A 23,845-nucleotide genomic window follows, 5' to 3' on the forward strand; every position below is an offset into this window, starting at 1 on the left:
TCAGGGTTTGTCATCCTTTCTCTGCAGTTCCATGAGCAAAAGCAGATGGTGAAATGTGGGCCTGTTTTCAGGCAACTGTATGAAAAAGAAACCAGCAAGAAACAGCTTGACATTTGTACAATCTTTTAATTGCGTGAAATACTTTTTTGCTACAACATGAACAGTAGAAGGGCTTTCACTTATCATATTTTTTAAATCTTTGGACACAGTGTTTTCCAAACAATGGAATGCTGAGTCCATAAAGTTGTAATCAGGTCGTCCTACAAGTTGGTCTGATTTGTAACCTTGCTCCATTCTGCCAAGTTGTGCCTACTCTGGCTCTTCAAGGCCTTGGGATGCAGAGATCTTTTCCAGTGACAGCACAAGGGTCTTCATCTGAACCTGAGACAACTTGCATGCAAAATAGGCACTGCCTGTTCCTAATCCCCTAAGAAATGTGTCACCATTTTGAGCAGGGCTGATTATATTTAGGTGCTGCATTAAAAGTTGAATGAAGTTGAACATAAGCGTGATGATACGTTCATTCGACTGGCAATAGGTTCTTTCTAGACACTGCCATACATTTTAAAAAAACCAGAGTCGAATGTGAAAGAATGGATGCATAGCTACACACAGCGATTTGTTTAAGACTAGAACTGACTAGATCTAATCTTTCAATTTCATTGCTCCATTCATTTTTTCTGTAGTTAAACTGCAGAAATCACTAAAAATGAGAAAAAATAGAGCAACCAAACTTTTCTACACTTAGAATTGTTAGCAATCTCAGCTGAATTATTGCTTGTGCCTTAGAAGCTGTAAGAAAAGGTTCTCACTGTTCTAGAACAGTAATATTCTTTAAAATAGCTTTGCAAACATCTATAGTATCTTTTAATCAGAGCCACAACTTTCTTTTCCTACTTACACTCTTCCTATTTTAAAAAGACATTAATTCTTACCGAAATGGTCTAGGTGCCATCTGCAACCCAGGCATTTCTTTCTGAATAACTATTTTTAAAAAGAACTGCAGAAATGCATGGGATCTGACCAAAGCCAGTTCCATTTCTTGTGCTTCTGGAAATGAAGTAAGCTTCCCTTTAATATAGCCGGAACGGAAACTTCAAGAAGAGTACCGTTCGCTTTCATTTCTCTTGACACTGTTGAAAGTGGGGGGGGGGGGGAGAGGAGTTGAGTGGCTTCAAGTGCAGCTTCCAGTCACAGGGCATGTTTTGCCAATATTGTGTTTTGAGAAAAGGCAAAGATGGGAACTCAAGATGACCATTCTCCCAGTGCTACTGTATACATAAAAAGCACCAAGCACATTTTCAGTGATAACTCCCTAGAACCTACACCTAGACTTCTGAAACCTGGCAGATTTCTTTCCTAGAGATAAATCTATAATATATACTGTTTTCATACATATTGCCCCCAAAACTTCAATGGGTTACAAGAAGAGAAAGTGAATTACTCACTCCTCATTCTTATAAGTTGCATAATTTATCTATCCTTCTGGAACTCTGAAGTTTTCTTACATAGGCTATCTCTATGCCATCAGTCATCTTTTAGAAGAATGGTCCACAAGGACCATAAAGTGATAAGCGTATCACTTTTGTTTTTTGGATGACCTAAAATTTAAAGGCTGCTTTAGCATAAAGATCCCCACAGCCATTTGTTTGAAATTTGGCAGGGTCATTCCCCACAGGAAGTGTAACTATTTTGTTTTGTTCAATTAAGCCAAGAAATAGCAAAGTTATTGGCAGTTCATGTAATATAAATTAAAACATAAAGATGCACGGCTCACATCCAACTGTATCTATTTTTCAGAGGTTGGACAGGCATAAAACCTTCCTGAGGGGCAACTCTACCTGCAAATTTCATGTATAGATGACAAAAAGATGATTCTACATACCCAATCATCCACGGGAGGCACAAAGCCTTAGCTTTCCAAATCTTGGCCTTAGTACCTTAGGGCCTTCTCTGTGGTGGCACCCTGGCTGTGGAATGCACTCCCCAGAAAGGTCTGCCTGGCACCATCGTTATATGCTTTTTGGTGCCAGGTCAAGACCTTTTTATTCTTCCATACTTTTAACGTTTAATTTTAACTATGTTTTTATGCTGTTTGAGTATTTGTATTTTTGGGGTATATATGTATGTATTGGTTTTGAACTGTGAGCCATCCAGAGACCCAGTGGGTATTGGGTGGGGCAAAAATACCCGAATAGTCCTGAAAATAACCTCTGAACTGGTCTGGCAAAACTGGGCTATGATGAAAGTGCTTCACCAGGGTCAGGGCCAAATCAGCAAATATTTTATTTAAAATTTCATTCTGTTATACATATTTTGAAGTCAGATCAGAGTAACTTGGTGCACAAAACCTCTTGCATATGTTGTCCCTTCCTTCAAACAAACCATATGGAGCAGAGATGGGGCATCTCTAGCCCGAAAGGCCTTCCCATCCAGCTCACCGATTTCTCCTCCCAAGCCTGGCCACTTTCTTTGGCCTCACCCGTCTTCTTACCCCCATCACGTAGCTGTTTCCCAACAATCAGCAGAGTAGCACAAGGGAGGGGAGCCCCCTCCCTGACACATAGCTTAAACGACTGGCATCAAGCATGCCTGAGGACAGAGAAAGAAGGACAGCTGCAGAGCTGCTGGGACTCTGCATCCAAACCATCTCTGCCCCGGTGCTCATCTGTTTCCCACTGATCAGATGAGCAGTGTGTGCTGGCGCGAGATCACGGAGCAACGAGACTTCTACCTTACAGACTGAGCTCAGCTGATCAGCAGGAAATAGCTTAAGTGTGTCTGTTCATGATGAGAGAGGGAGGAGCAGAGAGCAAGAGAGAGGGAGAGAAGTGTATGCAGGAAGCAGATGCTCATGTGTGAATGCGTGTATGCACATGTGCGTGTGAATGGGATGTGGCTGGGTGAAAGCAAAGAAAAGATAGTTTGGAAGGTGTGGCATAGAAAGAGAGGGAAAGAAATACTCTTGTTTGGCTGGGACCCCTCCTATTGCCAGAGCACATGGTCCTGTGTGGGGAAAGGGGTTGTGCCACCCCTGCCTTAGGGACAAGGAAGCTCTGTGTGCACATTAGAGGTCCCTGTGGGCAAAAGCAGCTACATCGGTGGGGTGGAGAAGTGCAGGTCCTTTTGTCAGCCTCCGGCAAGCTAGTGCACATACCTCATGCCAGCAACTGCACATGATTTGATAGACAGCCTTGGAAGCCAGCTGTGGCCGATAGAGCCGGTAACCGCGGCAAACCTTCTCGATCACTTGCATGTTGTCATACCGCTCATAGGGTGGTTTCCCCAGCGTGAACACCTCCCACATTAAGATTCCTGTAGACACATCCACAGTATTGAGAAACAAAATGCCATGTGATTGCACAGTACGTTACAAGTCGTGCCATTCCCCATCACATGCCATGTTGCAAAACTATGGTTGTCGCAGTTTGCTCTGGATGTTGAGAGCACCTTCCTTTACAAAAGGACATCTGTGACAAGACAGAAATCTGTCCCGGGTTGTTTCTGTTGTGGGTCACTCCTATGTCGTTCTCTTTCATTTCTGTGTTTCGATGCCTCCGTTCTCTTTGACCTTACAGCTCCTAGGACGTTGCAGGTGTCAGGCGTGCTGGCTAAGTTGTAGCGCCTCAGTTGTGTAAGACTCCCACCTCCCACCCAGGGAGGGTCAGCATGGGTGCAGCACTGTGGCAGATGCAGAGTGTGCTTGCACCAGTTGCGATTGCTCCGGAGAGGTGCCCCTTCCTCTATTTCTTGTTCAGTGCAGGGGGTGGTGCCATTGTCGGACTTCAGCTCCCATCAACTCCATGGCAAATAGGAGTTGCATTCAACAACAACTTGGTGGGGGGGGGGGTACAAGTTCCCTCCCCTGCCACTGTTGCAGGGGGAAACCATCTCTAAATGCAAACAAGCCTCTCTTTTTAGGACAACTACATATCTGCAAGTTCATTAAAGGAGCTGAACAGGGAGCATATTCATGCTTCTAATAAGTTTGGCAAAATGTTTTTGATTGTTTTACCAATTAAATAGAACACCTAGTGACTTTTAGGGCATAACTTCAATGCAGAGGTAAGAAAAGGAGAGTGGCCAATGTATTGCTAAAATGAAAAAGACAACTGAAACTTGAAATTTATTATATGTCCTATGGAGCAAGTTATCTGCTTAATTTTATTTGCCTGTTTGTGTGAAATCCATGCCTCTCTCTCTCTCAGAAAAGAGTGGCACCGTATTTATTTGCACATTTGGTTAGGGTCATCTGAGTAAATACCCTAAAATTACAATCCTATGCATGTTCATAGACAGAAAAAGTCCTACAGCTCCCAGTCACCATGGTAAGCCAGGGAATGCTGTAAGTTGTTGGACCTTTTTCTTCCTAAACATGCATAGGATCACCCTATAGTTGTCTACTCTGGCCTTCTGAGTATGTTTTTTCAGATGGGGTTGTAGCTGCTGTTATGTCTCAGGTTTTCTTTTATGCTGCTGTCTGTTGTTTCTTGAAACATTTCCTGTTTTGATAGCTGTATCTTTTCCATTATAATGTTATTATACACCTATTATTTCTGTTTGCCTTCTTGGGAGGGCTCCTGCCCCGAAATGCAGCTTAAAAATATTTCAAATAATTAAAACAGTAATTAACCAGAGTAATCAGCAGCTCTTCTGCATAGGAAGAGCCTCTTGCTTTCCTTGTCCCTCTGGTGCTGGCACTTCTACAGCATCCAGTAGAAAACAGGTGATACGTAGGAATTCCCCTCCTCCCCACCACCAGGGCAGGGTCCGCACAGAGTGGCCCCGTGCAAGTCCTGTTTATTTCAGCACAGCCTGCTTAGCAGTGGTGACTCGTGCTCTGTACTCCCAACCTCCACCTGATGAGCCTGAGGCTGGCTCCCAGCCATTGCTCCTGCTCTTCAGATGCACGGCACACAGGCTGTTCCCCTTGCAACAGAGCGTATTCCTGTGAAGCGTGTCCTGCACTCACCAAAGGCCCACACGTCAGACTTGCTGCTGAACTTGGCATAATGGAACACCTCAGGAGCTGACCACTTCACTGGGAATTTTGTTCCTAAGGAACTGACATACTGGTCATCCAGTACATACCTACAAAGCGAGATATGGTGGTTTTAGGCTAAAGTTTGTTGCACAGGGCAGAATAAAGAACTTATCCAAATGTCACCGGAATAAATCTTGGACAGTCAGATGCACCAGAAGATCTGAACGATGGCAGCCCCAATCTCAAGTTACTATTTTTTTGACAGAGGACAGAATTTCACCCCGGGGACCCGCTCTTCCCCGACAGCCATGCCCCCTTCCCCTGCCACAGGCCCTCTCCTTAATTTGGTGACTTCCCAGCTGTTGCAGTTTTTCCTCCCCATTCTACAGAGTTGAAACATTTCTTTAAAGGCAGGATGCCAAACTACATGCAATGCTAATTATGGAGCATGTAGCTGAGTCAGAAAGCTTTGTTTAGTTTTGTGGAAATGTGTGTGGCCTGGATTTGGATCAGGATCGCTGCACTCCAGGAAGGGAAGATGAGGCTTTCTCTTCTTCCCATTTTTCCAGCATTGCACACACCATTTCCCAGGGGATGGGGGGTGGGGGGAGTGAGAAAATAGAAAAAATCTCCACTGGAATGCTTTTTAAAAAAATTAATAGAATTTCAGAGGTAAGAGAGATGCAGGGCTGTGGGCACGTGGCGGAGTTGTATGTGTGGCGACCCAAGCATTTTCAGGAAATTAAAAAGAGATAGACCTCAGCAAAAACATGATTAGCACAACATGTTGTTTGGCTCTGAGTTATAGTAACAACTTGAAGCTAAAGCATACTCAAAATCTTGGGAAGCTTGGCCTGCCCATTTGCTTTCAAGTTCTATCTACTCCTGGATTACAGCCCATAGGAGTTTCTTCAAAATAGAATTTGGTCCTCAAGATGAAAGAGGTTCTCTACTCCCATTTTATCAAATAATTGACATGTTTTTGTTTTGGTTTTAGTGCTTGTAATTCAAACATTCCAGCCCACTACCTGTTGGCCCCACTGTCTGACAGGTCACCCCGAAGGGAATTTGGCCCTTGAGGTGGTAGTGAGGAAACGTCCTCCATTCCTACTTTAAGAAATAGGAGATGCTCCATTTGCTCTGTACGAGTTCCATGACTGATACACAGCAAGGTACTTTCCATATGTTAAGTCATTCAGAGGCAAGAAACACTTTTTTCTTCTTTTTTTAGTGTATTTTTGTCATCTGAGGGTTTATTTTTGGATTGTGGCTTACCTTGTCATTCCAAAATCAGACACCTTCACAGTTAGATCTGTATCAACCAGACAATTCCTAGCAGCCTTGGTAGAAAATACAACATGGTACTGATCAGTGTTATATATTGCTCACTTCTTCCCCCTTTAAAGCAGCTCCAATTTTCATCGGAGTGGTAGTAGTAGCAGAAGAGGTGTTTAAACCTTTCATCTCTGCCATTTCCCTCATCTAAATTGCTTCCTTGCAAGTGGCAGTCTGCTGTGTGTGAGAAATATGGGGCGATAGGCATGACTGAGGTGCACCCATCTTCTACCAACAGAGCAAATAATGTAGGAGAAAATTGATCAGGAAAGAACTCACATGGAAAAAGTTTTCACACTTTTGCTCCCCAGTCAGATCGTGAATTTCTCTGCGTAATGTACAGCTTGACCCTTAGTCCCACTGAAATCATTGAATGCCATAGCCAACAATGTGCTAGGCTGTAGTTGGTGTATCAACACTAGTGCAGCAAAGAAATTAATTATATGAAACCCAGAAAGGCTGCTCCCTGTTGTAAAAGATGGATTAGCAAAAGCTTCAAATAAGACAAGTATATACTGAAATATTGATGTCACAAGACAGCCCTGGAACAGAGAGACAGACCTCAATTCCTAAGTTAAAGCAAGGGAAAGTACTTAGAACATTGATTCAGATTGCCTTAACACTGGTGACTCCATAAATATTACTCTTTCCATATACAATGTGAAGGAATAAAGCACCTATATTTTCATACAGAGCCCCAGCTGTTGGGCAGCATACAGATAAAGCAAATAAGACATGTGTAATATTTTGCAAAGTGTAATAGTAGGCATTTGATCAGGGGAATGTGGGCTGATATTCTAAAACAAAAATATTCCAATCTTTAGCAAAGGATTAGTTTACCATGTGAGGGCTGGGTATATCACACATGTCTCTCCCTGCAACACAGCTTCAAATTCTCATAACTATGATGGCCACCTAGGAACTTTCATAGGTTTTCTCTTTTCCTTTGAAAACCCCCTATCCTGTCCTTTGTAGTAAGATTGGCATAGGAACCAATTTATTCTTCTGTTATGGAAGATGAACACAGAAAAAAATGCCAAACCATGGCCTAGTACTACATGAACAAGCAGTCAGGAGTTAGGAATGCTCAAACCCTAGATGCTGTTCCTAGTTTGCAGGGCAAATCATAGTTTGCTGGGTCAGACCAAACAGGGAGCTTTGGTCTGCCTCAGACCAGGAGTGGATGCAGAGAATCTCATTCTCAAAGGGAGCGGAGCAAGAGTGACATGGTACATAACCCTGTGCATTTATATTATGGGTGAACCACTCTAGATAATCCTCCACAAATCTACCTAGAGAACCACAGTTACTAGGAAACAAAAACAGCCGAGAGGTTCCTAGTTTATTGTTTTGCATTTTGCTTAAGCTCACTCAAGAATTGTTCAGTCTCTTTGCTTTGAATGCTGTAATCTGAGACAGCCTCTTTCCTCCCAGCTAAAGAAATTTCCAGCCCAGCCCTCAAACCCCACCCCTGGCTCAGGTATTGAACAGCTTTGACATTTGTGTTCCGCTGGCATAGGCACGGCCAGTCTGCAGCCCATGAAACAAGAGGAACTTCAGTGGAATTCTTGCTACAGTTCTCAGAAACAAATAAAACCCCCATGATCCCCGCAAACTCACCAAGTCTCGATGTATGAACTGATGGCTCTCAAGGAAAGCCATCGCTTCACAAACATGGAAACACATTTCCACAAGCTGAAAGCGATGCAGCTCTTTCCCATGTTTTTTTAAATAATTAAGTAAGCAGCCATTAGCCATGTATTCAGCCACTATATAGATGGGGTAAGTCTTTGTGCAGACGCCATACAGTTTAACAAGTTTGGGATGATCCAGCTTCCTAAAATGAAGTGGAGGGGTTTAAAATGTACAGATTTGCAAGTTTTTAGAAGCTATTGAAGTGACATAGAATAATGATTCATATGTTTTGGTTGAGTAAAACTACTGAATTGCATGGCTGAAAAGAGTACCGAGGAGGAGTGCTCAGGTTAGGGTTCAGTGCTTCTAGAGTTTATCATGTGAATGTAAAGCCCATGCTACAAATGTCCTCCCTCTGCTTTTTCTTCCCATCGGTCTGCAATGCCAACAACATTCCATTGTGTTTATAGGGTGCTTCTGGCCAGGCCCAGGGCCTCTGGTATTCCCAGTCCAAAGGCCTTGTGAGGCTCTTCAGCCTCTTAATGGATTTTGTGCGGTGTGTGTGTGGGGGGGGGGGGGGGGGGGGCGGGGCGGGGAGAGAAATTGAAAATAGAAGAAAACAAATGGATGACAATGTCATCTAGACCCTTCCCCACCTCAGTAAAATTCTATGAATTATACAAAGCGATTACCTAACCATGAACTCATCTGGATGCCCTCAAAGGCTGACTATAACCAGGTAAGTTTTGTAGAATTAAAATGATTGTGTGAACTATTTAGGTGACTGTTGACTGTTTGCCTTGCTCTGTGAATATCGTATGACCAGAACTGCCAGAAAGTTAAACTAATTCTAGTATAAAGGCTTAAATGGATAGCACAAGCATTTGGGAGGATTTAAAAAAAACATGCATAGATTTTCCTGCAAGTTTTCTGTTGCTCATTTCCTTTCATTACTTTATTTATAACAAATACTTTTGCATCCCCTTTCAACAAAAAAATCCTGGGATACCTTGCATGAAAAGAGAATATATATGTATATTTAAGAGTCCAGAGTCATGGATTATAATATACTATATACTAACACAAGAACTTAACAAAAACCTAGGGCTAATTAAAAAGTATGGGAAAATTGAAAGGTTTTTGCCTGGTGGCAAAAAGACAACAAAATAGGAAGCAGGTGGACTTCTCTAAGAACACTCTACCCTTCATGTACCAGAGCCCTGCTCCCTAGTTTGGAGCACCTCGTCTCAATTGTCTAGGGTACCTGCAGAAGGTCCTGTATGGCAGTCAGATATATGGACAGGCCCATGTGACCATATCACTTAGGAGAAGCATCACTTACATCATGGTCTCAGCTTCTTCTATGAATTCATCTTCAGACATTGATCCTTGCTTGATCATTTTAACAGCAACATCATATTTCCCTTTCCATTTTCCCATCTGCACCACTCCAAACTGGCCACTCCCTATTTCTTTCTGCAAGACAATCTCTTCACGCTTGAGCTCCCATGGCCCTAGTTGGACAGAAAGAAGCTCAGACCTCAGGTATAACACTTCATTTCTTGCCAAACACAAAAGGTCTTTGAAAAACAAAGTCTTCCATACCATTTCTCAAACTTGCTGTGGATGGAACTTTGTTTGCCTTTGGAGACACTGCATGTCGAAGCCTCGTAACTATACCTAGAAGATAAGATTGCCTGTTATTCACAACTGCAGTCATACAGTGTATAACACAGTGGAACGTCTGTGTCCCTCCATGGCCTCATTATCACAATCATATAGGGTTGTATCCAATGATGGCTTTGTGCTAACAGAAATAACCTCCAGTCATGCAAGGCAGGGCATCAGATTTTTACTCATGTATCATAGATTTCTGTATTATGTCCCATACTGCTCCAGGAGCTCCCCCAGCTGATTGCACTGGGAAGACATTAGTAAAAATCAGGTGACTCCCACCTTGTGTGCACAGAGTTTTTTTCTGCTGGTTTAAATCCATGGCTTGATACAACCTGAAACGTGTGTTTGATTTGTGCAAGAAAAATTTCTACATCCTCTGCACCCTCTGTTTTCAGTAGGAACCATGGAATCACAGTTGGAAAGGGCCTAGAGGACCATTGGGTCCAACCAAGTCTCCCATCCAGATTCTAAGCATACTTGACCTTGCTTAGCTTCCAAGATTAAGCAAGCAGGAGGGATTCAGGTAATTAAAACACTTTCATCTGAAGACGTGCTGGATTGTAGCTCATATAATTACTGGAGTTACAGTGCAATATATCTGGAGCTGATCAGGTTAGGGAAGGCTGAACTGAAATGACATTGAAAGGTACAGTCACACAGTAATGATCAGAGATGCATTACACTGATTTTGAGAGTATTACTAATAATATACAGTACATGTATACATCTACACAAGAACATGTGCATATATGTGCACATATATTCAAAGTTCCTGTTTTATATCACTAATGCAGGTGGAGATATGTTGACCAAATGTATGTTTTGTTCCCCCTTTTCTTTATCTGTATATCTGTTTGTGTTTTTGCTTTTCTTTTGTATTATCAGCAGTTTTGCATGGTTCTTCGGTTAGGTGGGGGATTGAAGAAGTCAGATGGAAATTGTACATTAAAAATAACACTGAAAGATAACATAAATTTTCCAAATGTGACTGCATGAATTCTACCTCCCTTAACCTTGCACCTTACCACCAATAGCAGCCCCTGTCCTTGGTCTGGAAACGTATAGTACATACTTCTCCTATGCACAGAACTCTTGATGTCACCGTGGATACAAAATTGGACTCATGTAATACAATGTTTATGAATGAGCACAATTCACTTCTGGGCTTCGGGGAAGAAATCTGCTGCATTTAAAGCATGCAGATAATTATTGAGACAATGGACTTTACTGGGGAAATAGCACAGTTAGATTAGCAAGGTTCAGTTAGCTTGAATATCTGTACATATAATAGTTTGAATCATTCCACTATGAATGTAGAGAACAAAGCAGAACATGAAAACTATTACAAGTATTCCCTGTCTAATCTTGGCTGGTACAATTGTAAAACCCAGTAAGCCCCATTGAAGACAATAGAGCTTACTTCTGAGCATGCTGGAAGTCCCTATACTGCAACAATAGTGCACACACGTTCACAGACTTGGCATTCATGAGCACGACATAAAACCATAAATTCTACCTGAAATTACCTGCTGAATTGTGTTGATGATAGTAAATAAGTTTGGGGAGTGAATCAAAACAGTAATTCTTAGCCAGGTAGAACTGGTTTGCGCTGTTTACATGCACATGGTAATGTTTCACTATTCCTTTTTTGTCCCTGCAAAAAATACCACCACAAACCATCGTTACAGTCCGAAGATTCCAGCTTGTGTTACAATAGGGAGAAATATCTACGTAGCACAATTTTGGGAAATTTCTTAACTGACTTCCTGAAAACAATTTCTTCTGTTTGGTCAGCTATTCTCACTCCCCCTGCCCCCTCCCAAAAAAAAAGGAAGGGAAAGAGGAAGGGGAGGGGGAGGGGGAAGGGAAGAGACCTCTATGCCATTTTGTGGCCTTCTATAAGCACCCTGAAGAGACCGACAACAGTAGCATTGGGACTGGCACAGAGACACCTTAGTGTGAATTATGGATGGACACAAGGGCAGTTGGAGAATCAGAATAAATCTCAGCACAGTTACTTCACGCGTGCAGAGACCATATCAATATGGTTGCTACAAAGCAGCTACGAAGCACATGCAAGATGCAATTTGTTACATACTTACCTATAGGTCATGCTGAGTACAGATACGGTTAATTTCCCCTCATGACTAGAATTGCGAACCATAAAAGCACCTTCTTTCCCCTTTTCACAAAAGGAAGAAAAATTCCAGAAGAACATCTTCATTCTGAGTATTAGGGCTGCTTCAGTTTCATAAAATGTAACATTTTATGTTTCCCCTATACTGCCCAATAGCAAGGCTGTCTGGACCATTCACAGCAAGTTCTTTTATTAAACAAATGCATTTTTCCTAAAGTCCATTTAAATAGTGTGTTTGAAGCTCACCTGTGTACGGATCACAGCAAGGAACAGACCCACAAGGCTGGCCTCCTGAGGTGATGGAGAAGGTACCCCTCCCTATCAGCCTCCCCCACAGCAGCACTAATTGGACTGGCACTTGAATCTGGCGTTTGTAATGCGGCTGCAGCAGCAGCCTTCACATTCTTCACTTTCCTGAGGAAAGCACAGGGCAAGCCGTCCAGGCTGCCACTGCCTCCATCCGTCATCTGGAACGGGGGGCAATTGACTCACATTTCCCAATGGAAGGACCAGCTTTCCATAAATGTGTACACGCGCGCACACTAAGCGATGGACAGTGGGAGATGGCTGGCACACCCACGTGAATCACTCTTTACTTGGTTTCTGTGCATTCAATGGTAAGGAGCTGAATGTGAAAATGGATGCAGTAGAAAAGTACGGAGCGTAGAACGTAACCCAAGGAAAGGGGTCAGAGAACATGGCTTCATCTTAACATGAACTCTAATGTTATTGTCAGCAGCAGGAAAATACACACACACCCACACACACCCCGAGGTACATACTTTTGTTGAGGGGAAGTGTTGTCCAAACTCATAGATTACGGAAAGAGATATAATGGTTTCTTTCCTATCCTAAACAAATTCTCTCTGAATTCCCTCTCTTGATTTTATTTATTTTATTTAAAAAGTTTGTATCCCATTCTATACATAAAAGTCTCAGGACAGTTGGTTAATTTTGTTGAAATTAACTGCCAAGTAAGCACTGAAGCCTAGTTTCACTTCCTAGTTGGAAATTTAATAATAATTTCAAATGCAAAACATTCCTTTCCTTCAGGCTTTAACTTCAGGAAGTTCCTTTTCTTCTGCTGCCCCCAGGCAGAAGCCTTCCATATCTAAAGAGGACTGCTCCAAGCATGACCCAAATCTCCAGAACTGAAAGGTCACAGCTAGTAACCCACTGAAGCTTCAGATTTGTAGAATTCCCTCTTCTTGTTAAGTTCTGAATATGTTCATTAAGTCATTTTTCTGATAGCAGGTTGCAGTTTATGCACAGAAACATATTATGGCCAACGATCATGTGACTGGAAGATACAACACAGAAATCAGTAAAACATTGACTAATTTGAAAATGATGGTACCTGAAGCTGTTAAACTGTCATCACTTCCACTGAAAGATTCCCTAACTCTGGAGAGCAATACGCAGACTTGTCTTTCACCGCACCAAAGCAAGCAAGGAGATACTTGTAGCTAAAGGGAAATGATGAGCCTTATCAGAAATATGGGCACTTTAAAATGCTACCTTTTGCCGTAGCAATTGTTCCGCCTGGGCCCTTGAGAGACTACCAGCATACCAACTGCAACAAAAGAAACAGCCAACATATCATTCTTACAGCATGCAATGACTTTGGAATAATGGTGTCTGAAAGTGGTTTAAAGCACCCACTTAAAGAATACATTTGTGGAAGTAAGCATCCCATGAAACAAGTTTAAAGTTCTGAAAAGAGCTTTTATTAAAAGCAGTATGCAACTTCAAATTAACTCTTTCTATGAGATCTTTGAATTTAAAAATGGTTGCCATTGAAATCTCCTGAAACAGAATTCTCAGACACAACCATAACAACAGATTATTGTTGTTCCATTTATTGATTGTTGGTAACACAATGTTGGTTTTTCTTCCTCTCATCTAATACTAAAAGTTGTGATGTTTCAATGAAGCTAAATGGGGAAGGGGAGAGATTCAGGACAGGAAAAAGGAAGTCATTCTTCACACAGTGCATAGCTGAACTATGGCACTCGCTACCACGAGATGTAGACATGGCTATTATGTTGGAAATCTTCAACAAGGCATCAGACAAATTCATGTAGGACAAGGCTATCCGTGGCTACTACAGCTGAGGTAACATGTATAACAGCTGCTTGGTAGGGCAGGGGCAGGTGTGCTCACATGAGAGCACTGAAAAAGACCGCAGCCAATCTGATAAGGAACTCGGCACTCATGCTCAGATGCAGCCACGTTGCAGCAGAAATGATGCCACTCTCTTCAAACTGGGTGCCTGAGCCTCTCGCCTGATCTTCCTGAGGGGACCTGGGCTTTAGAGTGTTGGCGGAATCATGCCTTCGATCACTGTGCAGCTATTTGCGGACAAGCCAGTCAGTTGACTCGCTATCATAGCAAAGCCAATAATATTAATATTAATACCGTGCGTCTTAAGACATTGTGAAGAATAGGACTGAAAAGACCAGAGCTCTTACCCTCATTCAGAATAAAGCTTACTGGGTGACCTTGGGCCATGCTCTCATCCTGACAGTACTCACAGGGTTGTTTCAAAGATGAAATGGTGGGGGTGAGGACCACAGGCACCCTCTGGATGGAGGAGGAAGGCTGAGAAGGGACTCCAACACTTTGGAGAGCGAGATCGCATCCTGGCGGCTGTGCAGGGGCGCCACAGGCAGTCCGCTGCAGCGGCAGGGCAACATATAGTGCTCTGTACCGGCCAGCCAGAGCATCCGCCTCTGTGTTTGCATGCCTACTGCTCTGTGGACCAGCCATTACACCCAGTATTCTTCTTACTCATAGTTAGCGGTGTTTTCCTCCTCTTCTGTTGACAGAACTTCAGCCGTCTCAGCACTTCCCCTGCAAAGGGGGGAAAAAGGCACAGCGATGTCCAACGAGCATTGCTGAACCATCCACCTTATTTCTCTGCCATGGCCACAGCAGCACTGATGCAGCATCTGCACCTGAAACTTAAGCAACCTTTCCCCTCAGTGGGTTTCATCTTCGATGCAATCAGTAGTCAGGCTCTGGTTCTTCCATATTTGCGAGTCAAAACATGGCAGTCTTCTGTTTCACCAAGCAGCCGGGCTCAGTTGAGTGGACATTCACTCAGGAATGATCAATTTCGTCCTTGCAGGAGTCAGCACTGCTGGGGGCCTACCAAGGCCAAGCCCAGCAGGCGGTACAGTGCCAGGTCCCTGCCTCTGTGCTGCTCGTTCTCCTCCCAGACGACCCTGCCTCCTCACTGATTCTCTCTGGGCAGAAACCAGAGCTCAGCCTCCCCTTGCTTTGTCCTCTCCTTATAGGCAGTGCAGCAATGAAGCCCAGATGGGGAGGACACCTGAATGAGCCATCTGGGATGGTCATAGATCCTACTTCGCAGAAGGGTACTCCTTGATCTTTTCTTGGCCTGCTTCTAGAAGTCTCCTCAAAAGAATACATTGCTCTAGTAGAAGAAATATTCTAGTGCTCTCTTTAGCATTTCTATTATATTACATAGTGGAGACACCAAAATGACTGAAATGCATTCTACCAATGCAATTGGTAATGAAATTTGTTATGGGTCTGGGGTATTTTCTTTAAGTAGGCATGGGGATATGAAAAGCATCCCTATGTAATAAGAAAAAAATATTTCCAAAGAATAGTTTGTAACCAGTGTTAGTTCTTCTTAGTGCAGACTATAGGAATGGTCTTAAGTTAGACTAAAACTAGATACAACCCAATGGCGAACAAGCTTACCCTTCCATGTCTCCCACTTGCCACCAATCAGGTTCTTTATGTTTCAGAACACCACTGCCTTTGGGTTCATAGTTATGAACAGATGCTCTTTCTTTCAGAAATGACTTAGCAGATGTTGGACTTGCAGGCTGGTACTCCATGTGCTGAAAACAGATCGAGTGATAGAGGGAAATACAACACAGAGAGAATACAGAGACATAAATTATAGGTAGTCTAGCATCACAGTTTGAATGTTCATAGTATGCCCCAACTGCTCAGAGCATTCACTGACTTGGGTCCAAATTCTCCCATACTCAGGGTAGTCCCACTGGTCAAACTAAGTTAACTGAAAGCAGGGGAAGTTAACTTAGTTTGACCAGCATCCCCATTGCACTGGTGATTTGCTAAGAGGATTTTTGTTTCTTGCTTTGTTTCCATTTTTTCTAAATATTGTCACAGAGCTTTGCTATTTTTTCCCGGTCCTGAAATTAAAAGTCATCAAAATGCCTTTAATGCCTCATTTTAAAGGCCAGCATGACCACAGACACTGGGCTGATTTGCGTGAGTGATTATCCCACTAGATACAGTAATGTTTGTACAAGAGAGCACGGGCAGATCTTAACGAGTTATTTACGGAAGGAACCCAATATTTTAATGAGTTGAAACATGAGTTGAAAGAGTGGGAACAGTCCACTTTTTAACCAAAGTGACAGTACGGGATAAAAATGTATTCATGTAACTAACTGAAACAAAGCTATCTTGGGTGTGGCTTGAAGATGCCAAACAAGCACTAGGGTTAAATTACTGTTCCGGTAATTTAAAAGTCCAGAACAGTCCTTGCTATCCTGGTGCCCTTCCAATATTTTGGACTTCAAGTCCTGTCAGCCCCAGCATGGCTTCTGGTTAGGAATGCTGGTAGTTAACATTCCAAATATCTGGAGGCCACCAGGGCTGGGGACAACTAGCAAGAGCCTGTTTCCTAAGGTCAAGAGTGCTTTAAGAATGTATGCATCCTGCAGTTCCTTTTGAGCTTCATAAATCTGCACTAAATACTAGCTCAGACCATATTTTTCGACAAGCTTATATGCCACTTTGAATGCCACGAAACAGTTTTTCAATCCCTGTTAGCAAATGACCTGTAACAGCATAGGAAGAATAAATTTATCTGTATATATGTATATGCTCACAAATATGCAAAAATATGTATTTAGAATGCTTAGGTAAGACAGGCAATGATCAGATTAAAATCACATGGGAAGCAGGTCTCCTGGCTAGCCAGATAGGAAGAACAGAAAGCAGGAGATGCAGAAAAACATTCAAAGGAGTTAAGGCTGACAGCAAGGAGGAGATAGGTAGGTAAGGGAAAAGCCAAAATGAGTTGAGGAAAAGCAAACAGGATTCAAAACTATAAAAATATGTATGCATAAAATGCATTAATTATAGTGCAAGGTTCATCTAAATACTATACATATTCATTACACATTATCATACATAATTTAGTGAACACACACATGGGAAAGTTTGTAAGAATATGCATTATAAAAATAGCATGGAATTAGCTGAACTCAGACAGAATGCAAAAGTGGAGCTCTGTCGATCCTTGATAAGGATGCATCCAAACTTCAAAGATGAAGTTCCCCAGAAACTAGAGGGCAGTCTTGGCCTTCTCCACTGAGCCAAGCTTAAGCAAAGAAGTTTTACCAAATCATTACAGAAGATTACTATTATTGGTACAAAAAGCAATGTCATTCAGTCACAGGTCATTTCATTTCCCTATGGAAATTAACTGCATGCAAACAAACCGTGGCTGTTTTGTATTGTTTTCATGTTTCTCTCAGATGGAAGAGAGGCCCAGCAAGAGCCTCTTTTCGCTAAGCCCCCCACCAATCTTTCATTTTTAAGCTTGCCTGTCCCTAGTCCAGGCAAGATAAATTCACTGCTGGCTGCAAACCTTCATACTCGACCATTGTCTTGGTAAGGGTGGCAGTGGTTTCATGGAACTGCTTGCACTCTGTAGGCTGGAGTCTACATCAAAGAGAGAAAAAAAATAAAAATAGACGCTGGATGAAATTTATGTCCTGAATCTATACCTACAAACAACAAGCAGGCTTTGGATAAGCCCACCGGGAAGCTTTGAATACTATGATAGAAATAGTAGACCATACATAGTGAACTCTGGGCTGTGTTACTGTGGAGTTATTACCCATCTAAAGTGCTCCATGGTAAAGAAGTAATGGCACTAGCTTCCTTCCCAGTTGTGCTTATGACACACACTTTTCATTTGTTTTTCCAGTTCACGCCAGAAAGGCCCACTGGAATTTAGTATAATTTATTACATTGATTTTAGCATGACAGTTATTTATTTAAAGTTTTTATATGGCGTCCCAATACTAAAAGTGTCTGGGCAGCATACAAGAAACAAAAAACCAAAGCAACCATATACAACAAACAACACACTGCATCTGATAATGATAAAAACAATGATAAACCAATGAACTGTGAAAATGCCAGGAAAATAAAAAGGTCTTCACCTGACACTGGAAAGAATGGAGCAACAGCACCAGGTGAATCTCCTGGGGAGCGTATTCCACAGTCTGGGCGCCACCACTGAAAAGGCCCTTCTCCGAGTAGCTACCCTCCTAATTTCCTTCAAAGATGGCTCCCAGAGAAGGACCTCTGCCTCGGATCTCAAGGGGCAGGCAGGCACATAGGGAAGAAGGTGCTCTTTCAGTCTTACTAAGGCATTGTCCAGCTTAAATACAACGGCAAAATTTAGTTTGGCATCACGTGCATGAGCCGAGGACTCTGCCCTCTCTCCTCTCCTTGGGCTCACCAGTCCACTGACTTGCTAGTTCATGGCCAGCAGAAGCTTGCCAGCACACATGAACTGACAAAATTCATCGCCCCCTTGCTCACCAAGCAAGAGCTGGAGGCTGCATCTGGTCCAGGCATATGCCATAATTCAGGACACCTGTGAATACTTGTGATTTTATGCAATGTTGATTTAAGGTTCCTGGTGGGCAGAGAAGCAATATGTAAATAATTTTAATCAGTTTTGGACGGCGGCTCCAATGTCAGTGGGGTAGGTTGATGTTGAAAGAGCTGTCCATGGTCCTGAACCTGTTTTGGAGATAGGGTCAAGCACCACATATAGCTCCTTAAAAGTTCAGACTAAAAGCCAAGGTGAATACACAACCTTACTGATATTGGAATCATTGGGTTCTGCTGTTTTAATTGCTACATCAAAAGTACATTTCTAGGGACAAACAACAAGGGAAGCCATTTTCTTGAGGCTGCCTAGACTAGGAGCATTTGAGTGGCTGCTACCGGAAATATATGGATCTTGGTCTGATACAGTTATATTCTAACTTTTCAAATCAAGTGTGGCCTAACCCAGTCTTTGCAACTTAGTGCTCTCTGGATGTGATGGTGGCTGGGGTGGTGGGAGTTGTATTTTCACATATGAGACTTTGGTAGTAGGCGGCATGTAAATTGAAATATAAACAAATAAATAAATATCTGAAGCAGGTCAGGTTAAATAAAGTTCGCTTAACTTTTTCAGAAAGTGTATGGCTTTATTTATTCCATACCATTCCCAATAGTGGAGCTTGCCTTGAATTCATCTTTAAAATCCTATACGATTTAGAGAGAAGCAACATTTGAAATACATTGTGCTCTAAGGGACTGGGAAGAGTTTATTCCTTGTCTATCTGTACAGATAAATTGGCAGAGAAACCAGTTATGTTCTAGCTAGGAACCATGTTAGAGAGCAATATTTGCATGTAGACAGTTTGCTTTGGAAATGCACTGGCATGTTCCCATTTCTGTATAGAAATGGTAACTGATCAAAAACAAGAGAGCCTTGTTTTATAGCACAGTCTTGCCCAACCAGGGGCTCTTCAGAGGTGTCTGAGCAGGACCATTTCAGACTGCAGTTATATTTCATCCTTTGCAAGAACCCATCTCTACACAGAGAAAGCTAGTGCCTTGCGATTGTTTCTCCCTGGATGTGCCTCTTTATTTGCAGAGAGTCGGAGTATTTGAGCTGGTTACAACAGAGGAACATTCCATCATTCGAGCACCGTTTGCAATTCAAATGGTTCCACCCACATACACCCTCATAAAAGTCATGCTCTAACGGAGGCTGTGGCGGAAGTAACTTGCACCGAGTGAGTCCAACTATGGCAGAGAGGCAAGCATGGGCTTCCAGTTCTGAGTGAACTGTGATTCCAGTACATGGTAGGTCACATCCAGGCGGCGGGCCGTGTGTGGCCTGTGCAACCATCCAGCATAGCTCCTGCAGCCCTGCCACCGAACTCTCTAACAGTGGCAAAAGAAACAGCCTAATAGCTTTACAGAGCAGTACTTTGATCTGTTTTAGCTTTTTGCTGCTCACTACTGTGGAACCAACACTTTATACAGCACAAAGCAAGCACTGCAATTAAATAAACAAATTGGTAAAACGTAGCCTTACCATACTGAGGTGATTTGCCACCACATTTTAGAAGCAAACTGCAGTTTTCATTTTTATTTTATTTCTTTGGTACTTTTTAGCCACCCCCAAATTTAATGAAGTGGTGGCAGGAGGGTGACCCAGGGCAGAGGCAAGAAGCAAACCTTCCCCTAGTGTCCACTTGCATTCTAGTCCACTATCTTGCCATTTTCCCAAGAAACTCAGATTACAAACACAGTTGTAGTATTTTACAGAGGCATTTGGATCTATTTGACTTTCCTTCAGTGTAAATTGCATGTTTTAAACTTGTGTATTAAGTTGGTACCCTAAATGGACATGCTTCGTTGAGATCAGCATAACTGAAGAAGACCTACACATTAAAAAGCAAACATAGGCTTCTGACCAAGTATTTTTCTCATAATGCTAATGCAGGACTGAGAAAGAGAGTATTGCAAGGAGAAAAAAAATGGTCAAAATCCAGATAGTTGTTTCTTCCCATACCAGCCAACTCTTTCGTGAAAATGCCCCCATACTTTTTCTTTAGACTGCTTTCCTTCTCAACAGATTTCTAAGGTTAGAAGTAGCCTAGATATGGGAGAAAAGGGTATGGAGATGGACTTATAGGAGATAACTGCTGGGTGTGAAGAGGGTTAAACGTCCACCTTCCTGCCTACTGTTACGAATACTTTCTATAGAAAGCTGTTAATTGCCTATTAACCTGCTTTATATATTTCTGATTTTGTTGTAGAATTGAGATCTGAGCACTACAGCATTTCCTTTCCTGCTTTTCCACAGCATAACCTCTAGGTGGTGCTGTCATATGGTGGAATAGTGCAAATATGTAGTTTAAAAAGCAGTTTCTTTCACCATTATGATTAAATACCTCATTTTCCCTACAAAATCTTTCCAAATATATTTGTTAGACACAGAAGTAAAACTGCAAAGCCACAATGTCACCAAAGAATCTGTAACCAATCTGAATGCCTCATGTAGAAAATCCCAACATGTCTGCTGGGGAGCATAGACTTCCCTGTTAATATGCTTAGGATTGGGCCGCCAGATGAACACTGTGGGTGAACAATAATACAACCATTCATCTTTCCAAAGCAACACTAGTCAGATCTCAAGCCACTATAGAGTTAATAAAAATACGGACACACACACACACACTATGCACAGCAAGACCCCCATTTCCACTGGCCCAGTTACTGCAGTTTTGCTTAACCACAGTTGATCTCAGTCCAAAAGAGAAGTTGTGAAGTGCTTCTCTTACGTGAAAATTTGCAATTTTATAGAGGAAGAAAAAAAAAGTACCCTGAGGTTGCTAGGATGTATGGTAAGAAGGAATCTTCTATGGGTGAAATTGTGAAAAATTTCACAATTTTTGTGTATTAGCATACATTATGCTAATACATGTAATGGATATTACACGTATGTGTGTGTGTATTAGCATACATTATGCTAATACATGCAATGGATATTACATGTATGCTAATATCTGTGGTTTCAGGCTTGTGCTGGAGGAGGGGCTAGACCCCATCCCCTGAGGATACGGGGGTCCTGCTGTATTGCACACCTTTCACAAGCAGTGGAACCTACAAACAGGAAAAAAAACCCTTACATTTTTCCCAGACGGTGCACCCAGGTGCTGCTTTACAAGCCTGACTGCAGCAGAGGAACTTTCCACTCGAAAAGAATCCTTTGTGATACTTGTTTAGTAGATCTTCATTGTCCTTGATCTCTGCAAAGTGCATAGGTCGGTGGGGGAGAGAAGACGCTGCTGAAATTGTTTTCTGTGTTAGTACAAAGATCTCAGAGCAACAGACACTTAGATTTAGGGTCACTTCACAAAATCAATACAGCGCGTTGCAAATATACACTGAGCAAAACAGTGCAATGTTTCTGTGTGATAGCTTCACTCCCAGCTTAGCGATAATATAGGTAGTTATCCTAGTATCGACATTTCCCTGGCAGTATGTCCCACTAAAAGCAGTTGGACTCCATTCTGAGTGAATACGATGCATTGAATTTGTTTTCCCTCTGCTGGTCCAGAATGATCTGGCCCTTTGACTGTTTAACTTCAAACGCTTAGATACTCTACAGTGCTTTAGAACCTATTAGGTTCCAGGTTGTCGTACAAGGTAAAAAACAAAGTGGAACCCCAACAACAGATACAGTAACAGATGTTGAAAACCCTAAAAGCAGAAAAAAAGATGATCATTATGGCATACACTGGGTTCCAACATAAGCTGGCTTTCCACATTCCTTTTACTGGTGGGGGCAGCTTGCCATACACAACCCTTTGCACACATGAAGCCTTCTGTTCTTTGAAATAAATGGGGGAGCGCCATGTACATACTTGCTGAATTAATTTGTAGCATGGACGTGTGCTACTTGAACACAGTGACGTTCAGCTGCCCAACACCCAACATTTATAATGTAGATCATTACAAAATTAGTTTCTGTTTTCACAGGAACCGACCTCTAAAGGGTCCTTATTTATTAATATCTGAATAAATTTATGGTGCAAACCTATGCATGTTTAGCCAGAAAAATGTCTGACAGATGCCAGCATAGAATCGCACACATTTTTCTGTCTAAAATGTCCTCCCTCCCTTCTTCCTTCCATTCTCCCTTTCTTTTTGCTTAAGTTGTCCTGAAAAGACTTTACACTCATGTGGCAACTCCGTTTTTAATGCAGTATCCATAATGAAGATGTTTTATACTTTGTCTTTAAAAGCGGTTTCCAAGTCTAGCACTCAGTACCTCTATGCAAAGCATCCAACCATCGTCTTCGGCTTCCTTCATTCGCAGAGAAAACATAGAGCAGGCCATCTTTGTACACAATCTTAAGTGTAAGAGAAAGCAGTTCTGTAGTTAAATGACCTCCAGAAATAACAGCATCACATACTGCTAGGAAGCCAATGGTGTAAAACAAAGTTACATTTGTTTCATCTGAGGTATGAATAAAACACGCCTAGATAGCCATTCATACAGTTATAAATGAAGTAGGCAATGAAGGATCAGAAATGGATGCGGGGAGGGAATAATTCAAGGCATACCTCTGACAAATTTGGGCATTCATACTAGTGAAATCTGTTGCGCTTGGGTTTAGTCCTGAACCCAGAATCTTTTTTAAAAACAAGGCAGTGGATTCAATTCTCTCCTGCCAGATACTGTTTCCCTAATCTAGTGTCCTGTCTCTACTGTTGTTTAGATTTTGTTGTTGTTTAGATCTCCATGATTTTGCACAATTTGTATAACTGGCCAAAACAGAAATTAAACAGAACTATCATGCCACGGTGTAAAAACATGTGATGTTAAAGATCAGCGATGAGGAGAATAGACTCTGGTACCATCTAGAGGACCAACAGGTTCACCAGCAATATGTCAGTTTTGGCACACTCTGCAGAACCCAAAAACATTCTATGCATTCAATTTGTATTCCCCATCCGACACAAAGGCTTTGCTGTTACCTGGAAGGGATATTGCCTCTCTGGAGGGGTCTCCTCCACAAGATGCACTGCTTCCACACATCGGATTTTCTTTATGTCAATCGACCCCTTTCTGGTTCCTCTTTTCTAAGAACAGAGAAAGGGTAGAGCATCAGCCACCCATGCTCACAAATATAAACAACAGTGGGTACATACATGAGGCGAAGGCCCCTGCCGGACAGCTTAATGCCCCATTATGGGGAATTCACAAGAAGCCAAACACCCAAGCGATTCCCTAAAACCTTACAGAACATTGCAAGGCATCTGTTTCTCACCTCCTTGCCATAGTCGTAGTCATAGTAAGAGAGGCTTGTTTTTGTAAGAACAAACAGTCGTTCTTTGTAATTGCTGCGTGACACCATTTTCTTCTGCTGAGACTTCTTTACCAGCAGCTCTTCCATAATGGATTTGTTCTCCAT

At 42.3% G+C, this 23,845-nt stretch overlaps 1 protein-coding gene across 1 annotated transcript; it reads right to left on the reverse strand.

The window, feature by feature from the left end:
* BMX (BMX non-receptor tyrosine kinase) lies at positions 1 to 23,845 on the reverse strand. Its single transcript, XM_044430933.1, has 17 exons — positions 23,702 to 23,845; positions 23,409 to 23,513; positions 22,699 to 22,780; positions 21,554 to 21,673; positions 17,431 to 17,504; positions 15,501 to 15,643; positions 14,559 to 14,621; positions 13,287 to 13,341; positions 11,734 to 11,813; positions 11,158 to 11,285; positions 9,560 to 9,634; positions 9,297 to 9,468; positions 7,940 to 8,156; positions 6,260 to 6,324; positions 4,973 to 5,091; positions 3,158 to 3,315; positions 1 to 75 (listed from the first exon to the last, which is right to left on the reverse strand). The coding sequence occupies exons 1-17, from the start codon at positions 23,843 to 23,845 to the stop codon at positions 1 to 3; spliced, it is 1,875 nt and encodes a 624-aa protein (XP_044286868.1).

Source organism: Varanus komodoensis, unplaced genomic scaffold (genome assembly GCF_004798865.1).
Source record: "Varanus komodoensis strain SLA01 unplaced genomic scaffold, ASM479886v1 scaffold1, whole genome shotgun sequence".
Taxonomy (NCBI): Eukaryota; Metazoa; Chordata; class Lepidosauria; order Squamata; family Varanidae; genus Varanus; species Varanus komodoensis.